The 7617-nt window shown below is 33.8% G+C and overlaps 1 protein-coding gene across 1 annotated transcript in view; it reads right to left on the reverse strand.

The window, feature by feature from the left end:
• Window positions 1-2589, reverse strand: part of RALYL (RALY RNA binding protein like) — a gene marked incomplete at its 3' end in the record, with an annotated part of 339207 nt that extends 336618 nt beyond the window's left edge. The window contains exon 1 of the mRNA XM_080694753.1: window positions 2316-2589. Coding sequence (XP_080550879.1) covers window positions 2316-2571 — 256 coding nt within the window. The 5' untranslated portion in view covers window positions 2572-2589. The remainder of the gene's footprint in view (window positions 1-2315) is intronic.
• Between the last annotated feature and the right edge of the window lie 5028 nt (window positions 2590-7617).

Consider the following 7617-nt stretch of genomic DNA (forward strand, 5'->3'; position numbering starts at 1 on the left):
TTAAGGGTGCACATGTTTGTGGATGCTGAAAATTATAGAAGTTTTATTTGTGAGTCAAAAAATTCAAGAACTAGTTATTGATTTCCTTGAACCTAAGATTTGTTCAACTTGCCAAAAAGAATGCACTTAAGGCCCAAAGTGAATAAATTACCTGGAAATTCAAGTCTTCAGAACTTGGTTGAGGAACAATTTGCCTTTCAGGACAATTGAGAGACATGCTTTGATTGAATTTTTAGTTATTAGTTAAAAAGTAAAGCATTTGCTTTTTATGAAACATCATTCACCTTAGGCAAAGAAAGTAATGCGCTAGATTTCAACTAAAATAAAGAGACATTTGTCTTGGATTTGGGCACAAAGTGTGACGATAGGTGATTTAAATTCATACTCTCAAAATTATCCTGAGGATGAAACTAAGAGGGATCCACCAGGAGCGAGTGAGAATGAGCAATGGTCTTATTAGAGGCACACTGAAACGCTGTGACTCTCCTAGCAAAGCGATCTGATACCATCATTCTTTTCCTTGGGTTTGTGCAAGTACGGCACTACATTTTCCGTGGGTTATTTCTCTTTTTTCATTGCATTTTTTAAGGATAATGATCAGCTGAGTAGTAACAGGGAACCAGACACTGGAAAGTTAACGATAGCTCATTTAAGAGTGAATCAGACTTTCAATTGACCTTATATTTATCATTAACTTTCTAAAATATTAGAAATAGCCGGGCGTGGTGGCGCACGCTTGTAATCCCCGCGCTTGGGAGGCAGAGACAGGAGGATCGCGCAGGTTCGAAGTCAGCCGCGCACACTGGCTTAGGAGACCCTGTTTCCAAATAAAAATATAAAAATAGGTCTGGGAGTATAGCCCGGAAGTAGAAGGGCTTCCAGGAACCCCAGTACCACCAAAAAATAAAAATAAAAAAAATAAAATAAAATATTAGAAATAACTAAATGTTTTTCTACAAGGATGTGCTAGTTTCCTACCAATCAGGAAACAGGCAACAAGTAGAGTTTTCCCTGAGATTGGCTGAAACATGGCTCTGGAATATGAATTTCAACTTAGAAAGAGGAGTGATCAGAAATTCTCATAGCAAGGTAGGCAAGCAAAATGGAGACATTAAGAAAAACAAAAAGAAAAATAGACTGTCTACTGGAAATAATTACCTTTCTTTAAGGTATAGAAAAATGTGTGAGAAAAAAGTAAATAATACCTATATTTCTGTAATGACTTTTTTGGTCTATACAACCACTTGTACAAAATATATTTTATTTTCTTCCACAAAGATTATAACCATATACTAAAGAGTGCTATAAAAATATCAAGCAGACTTACAGAATACACAGGGAAAGCAAGGGGGTAGTGATGACTTTGTTTTAGATAGGCTATTCAGGAAAAGCCTTTCTATGGAGGTAAATTTTGATAACAATACACAATAAAGGAGGAAGCAAATAATTAGCAAAGAAACTAGAAAGTCCAAGTGCCTACAGTAAGAATAATTTTGGAATGTTTGAAGGGATGTCAAGGTGGTGTAGGAAAGAAGAGAACAGGGAGGCAGAGTTGAAGGTGTGATTGTAAGGCACTGCAGCTACCATTGAGAATGTGAGTCTTATTCTGTTTGTCAATGTCTTTAATGGTTAAAAGTACGTTACTAGCATAATCTATGTTTTTAAAATACACCGGGAAGAGTAGAAAGAGAACGAAAATGGGGCCTCTGCACAAAATGGTTTCAGTACAGATATGGAAACCTATTGAACAGGCACAATAGATGATATTCTTAACTATAAAAGCAAACAAACAACAAAACAATAAGAGAGAATGAGTTAAACTCCTTTGCCAATTCTAAAAGGTTTATTTGCTTTTGCTATTTTCTATTTCTTCTCCCCAAAGAATAAAGATTGGAAATAAAAAAAATTGGTTCTATGATTGAATTAAATTTAAGAGAAAAAATGAATTAGCTTTTCTGAACAAATATTCTAACAAGCAAAGTTATTTTACTTATTGTACTGTTTCCTGCAAGATACAAACTATTTCAAATATAACAAACTTAAATGTTATGCATACTTATGATTTGCTGTCTCTGTTCAGATTGGTATAGGCAATAAATATGAAACATCTAGATCTCAGGTTGTACAGAAAATATGGTACCTACATACAAATCAATGAGAAAAATATCGATATAAATTACAAATATTTAAGCACTATACTTGGCTAAGGAAAAGATAGATATTATGGGAAAGCTGGATTTAAAAAAATGAAACCATATTCAGATAGGTGCTGAGACAATGTAGCAATGAAAGTCCAAAAGAGGACTGGAGCTTACCGAGTGGTTGGCCGGCGATGATCCTAGCATTCTCTCCAGCCACTGCAGCTCTTGCATGTCGCTCACTCATATACTGTACAAATGCATAACCTTTGTGGACGGAGCAGCCAACTATTTTTCCATACTTCGAAAAAATGGCTTCAATGTCAACTTTCTTGACAATGGCTGTATTTAAGTTGCCGATGAAAACCCGGGAGTTGATGGACTTGGGGTCATTCTTATTGGTGACGTTGCTTGTCTGTGTTTTGCCAGTCATGGTTGGCTCACCTTGTTTTAATCCTTAAACAAAAACAAAACAAAACAAAACAAAACAAAACAAAAAAAAAAAAAACAATCAGAAAGTAAATAGATGGATTCAATAGATATCACCGGATTTTCAGTATTATACTCAGGAAAACTTAAATCTCTAATTACTATTGATTTTCTTGAGAAGAAAATTTAGTAATATAAGCATTAAATGAATAAGTACAGCAGAAAAATACAATTACTTTACATATAGTTCTAAATAAATTCATGACTTATTTGTCCAAAATTTGTTTCAAGTTGTCTTATTCTATGAATTAAAAAAATCCAACATGGCTCAAGTCTGATGATTGATATAATCCAGAAAAGTAACTTCAATTTACTGTTTGAATACATGTACTTTTATTTCTACATTTTCTATAACAGGTACATATATTTATTTTTGTATAAGAACCCCACTATCTGAAATGAATAATTGATTCCATTAAAGGCTGTGGAAAAGAAATAAAGAATTAAATCAGAAGTTCAATTAGTAAATTTAACATAAATAAGCATAATTTGAGAGTAAAAGATTTAACCAGAATAAATTTTGTGTATAATATTTAATTAAACCAATAGCATATATCAGTTAAAAAAATGTATGTGTAGCCAATGTTCATAAATGATCAGCAAACTAGTAGATTGGTGACTATTGAAATTTTATTTTCAACCTCATTTTTATCTCTTTAATAAAAAGCCTTTAAATTGTGAAATGATTACTAATATGTGTATATTAATTTCTGGAGTCTATTGTGCTTAAATAAATTTTGATGAAAATTATTTCAAAGTTCTCTGTCACTATGGATTCAGTTTTAAGGCCTTAATATTCATTTAACAATATTTATTAAGTACCTGCATTTTGCCAGACACCATCTTCTATAGTACCTATTAATTAAAGAAAAACATCCTGGTGAAACCCAACTTTCAACTCTGTTACACTCTCCAACATTGATGATCATGTCTGAACATTAGCCAACTAAAAAAACCTTGTCAGTAACAGTGACCTATTCTCTTTTAAAATATTGCAGCTATCACAATAATAAGTGCACCTGGTTTTTCAAAATCATTTTAAATGACATTTCTAAATTAAGCATTAAGGTGATAGAAATCTTAAAGATGTGTAAGTCAGGTACGCCTGCAGGACTCTGCAATTTAACTCTGCAATTCCTAAATCAAGAGCAAACAAGCAATGTAAAGATGTTTTGAATGATATCTGTGGCTATTAAAGCTTTACTTCAAACTGACCTTCAACAGTATACATATGTCCTTATAAAAAAGGTCGATTTAATAAAGAAACATTAAGTGTTTGCATAAAAATTAAGAACAAAACACTAGAAACAAATATTATAATGTTGTCCTGTGCTGCTTCAGCCTGTAAGTTTCAGCATAGCTACACTTAAATGCCTCTTTTGTAAATAATTCAAGCTCAGCTTGAAGAAAGAAAAGCTCATAACTTTGCATTTCAAATCTTGCAGTTCAGCCAGGCCTGGTGGCACATGCTTGTAATCCCAGCATTTGGAAGGCTGAGACAGGAAGACTGGAGTTTATGGACAGCCTCAGCTACTTAGTGAGGCTCTTTGCAACTCCATGAGACCCTGTTTCAAAATAAAGAATAAAAAATAGGACTGGGGTATAGCTCGGAGGTAAAATGACCCTGGGTTCCATCCCCAATACCGCAAAAAACAACAAAAGCAACAACATCAACAAATCGTGCAGTCTGAGCTCCTATGTACTTCAGTACAAATGCTCTGGAAATCAAGTGAAACAGGAAAAAAAAATCAAAATATGTATATAAGATCAAGGTATGTTAGCTTCTTTGTAGAATCTAGTGTAAATTCCCTTTCTTACCAGTAAAGTCAACATAAGTAATACAATACATATACAACATATTATTATTTTTTTGCTGTCATGCAATACATATTTTCAGAAATGTCAGTTATTTTTATAATAAATAATTCTTATGGTTGACATTTTGTTTTCTGAACACAGATATATTGGGTAAAATGTGAACATAGATTAGGTCAAATCCATGGTTTATAGAGCCCAGTGGTCCACTTTGAAGAAGACTCCTTAAATTTAATAAAAAGGTTTATTTGTACTCTGAGTTCTTACTGAAAATGTGAATAACACACTATCTTTGACACGATCTTTATAGCATATGTGGATGAGCCTCGTGGTTAACTCCAAAATATTAATTATATAATTGTAATTAATTGCTATTAAGAATCCTAAAATCAAATGTATTTAATCTCTCTCACAAAGACTGACTTGCCAGTCTCTCAGTGTTTATAATGTAGTTTTGTTGCAATGATATATATTATGATTTCAATATTCTCTAAAGTCAAGCTTCAACCTGATTACATGTACTATTACTTGATTACTAGTGTACTATTAGGTTGTGTGTCTTTATTACTTGACGTCCAATTGCTGGTTAAAACACTTTTGGAAAGCTGTGAACAGATTAGGTCTAAGACCCTTGAAGGGTCTCTAGGTCCATTGTAGCAAAACCTGAGATGATAAAACTAAAATGACCAAAATGCCTATCAGAGAAAAACATATTTCTCAAAAAAAGACCCCCCCAAAAACCAAAAACACACAGCCAGGCGTGGTGGCACACGCTTGGCTTGTAATCCCAGCATTCCAGAGGTTGAGCCCTGTGTTCCATCCCCAGTACTGGAAAAAAATAAAAACAGAACATAGACATTCAGCAACATGAGGATCCAACATTCTCCGTATTCAATCAAAACTCTGAGTGATGTTAAGAATCTGAGCCGGCATGGTGACGCACACTTGTAATTCTAGTGCTTGGGAGCCTGACACAGGAGGATAGCATAGGTTCAAAGCCAGCCTCAGCTACTTAGTGAGGCTCTCGGCAACTTAGTGAGACCCTGTTTCCAAATAAAGTATAAAAATATAGGCCTGGGAGCATAGCCCGGAGGTAGAAAAGCCCCTGGGTTCCGCCATTAGTGCTACACACACACACAAAAAAAAAAAAATCTGAAAAATGTGACCAATGACCATGAGAGAAATGAAAGATATATAAACAAATCAAATAAAACTTTTCAAATGATAATAACTTTTCAAATAATAAAAACTTTCAAAATGATAATATCTAAAATTTGTAAAAATTCATTGAATGGATATTATAGGTGATTACATTCTGTACAGGAATGGATACATGCACTTGAAGTTATAGAGATACATTATAACCAAATTGTAGTATAAAGAGAAAACAATAGAAATAAACAAAATTTCAAGACAGCTCAGTAAATAGGATCAAGCTATTTAACATACATATATCTAGAGCTCCAGAAGAGCTAACAAAAAAGTATACATTTACAAATATATATAAATATATAGAGACATATATATATATATATATATATATATATATATATATGGAGAGAGCACCTCCAAATCTTCTAAATAAGATAAAAATGTTAATCTCACAGATCCAAAAATATCAATGAATCTCAATGAATCTGTAAATAAACACACAGAGCAGCAAGCAGATATACTAGAATCAAATTACTGAAAGTAATAAACAGAAAAATCAGGGGGCTGTTAGACATTAGGAAAATGCTTATATCCTGACAGTTTTTAAAAGGGGAAATAAAAGTCAAGGAAATGCTTTAACTACAAAACAAATGATAAGAGAAAATGAAGTTTTCAGTGAAAAAGTTTCTTTGTTTTTAATTTAGAAGTTTAGATGGAACAAAAGTGGTGAACTATAAAAACTGCTCTAAAATAAAAGATATTCATTGCCCCATAGAAGTTTCTGTGATAAAATTAATACTCTATACCTGCATTATCCCAAAATGTATTTAATAAGCACATGTGATTTTTTTGAAATGTGACTACTGTAATTGAGGAAGTTATTTTTTAATTTTACTTAGTTAAAATATGGGCACATTGTAATGTAGCTCTGCTCAAAGAGGTTCACAAGTGCTCCTGGCTCCCTAAGAACACAATAACTAAGAATGAATTTAATTATTGTGCTTAATTCTTTTGCAACTCAGTGAGACCCTGTTTCAAAATAAAGAATAAAAAATAGGGCTGAGGGTGTGGCTCAGTGGTAGAATGCCCCTGGGTTCCATCCCTAGTACAGCAAAACAAAACAAAACAAATCAAAAACAAAAAGAAACCCGAATCATGATAGGTTGCTGAGAGTCTTGGTAAATTTCTGAGTCTGGTTGGGAACCTGGGATTCTCCTGTTTCAGCCTCCCCAGTACTGGGATAATTGGTATATACCACTATGTCCGGCTTTGTTTTTTTATTTTTTATTTTTATTTTTTTGTGGTACTGGGGTTCCTGGAAGCCCTTCTACCTCCGGGCTACACTCCCAAACCTATTTTTATTTTTGGAAACAGGGTCTCCTAAGTCAGCGCGAGCGGCTGGCTTCGAACCTGCGTGTTCCTCCTGTCTCCGCCTCCCAAGCGCAGGGATTACAAGCGTGGGCCACCACACCCGGCCCCAGCTTTATTTTTAATATTTAGAAAAAGTTATGAACTAGAAATATGTTTCATCATAATCTTTTAACAAAATATATTACTTGCTATTTGAATACTTATTTTACTATATTAATAAATAATCTTACTAACTACAATCTAGATGATTGCATAGTAATAATGCTACGCCATCATACTCGATGGGCATTTGTCTTGTTTCTAATTCTCTTAGGTCAAAAAATATTTGATATGAACTCAGTCATTGCTGATCTGATTGGTGCTATATCTGCACTATCAGGGATCACGCACCAAGAACAGACACAACATTATTTTTCAGAAAGCCATGAACCATCAGGCACGACTGTCTTGGTTTGTGATTGTTTAACAACATCTAATAAAAACCAAAACCTGCTTGAAAAGATCCCTCTCCCTCACTGGCTTGGGACTAGGTATTCAGCAAAGAGTGGGTGAAGAAGTGATCAGTGTTTTCTTCTTCTTCTTTTTTTTTTTTTTTCGTGGTACTGGGGTTTCTGGAAACCCTTCTACATCCGGGTTACACTCCCAGACCTGT

The sequence above is a fragment of the Muscardinus avellanarius genome (genome assembly GCF_963383645.1).
Source record: "Muscardinus avellanarius genome assembly, chromosome: 4".
Classification (NCBI taxonomy): Eukaryota; Metazoa; Chordata; class Mammalia; order Rodentia; family Gliridae; genus Muscardinus; species Muscardinus avellanarius.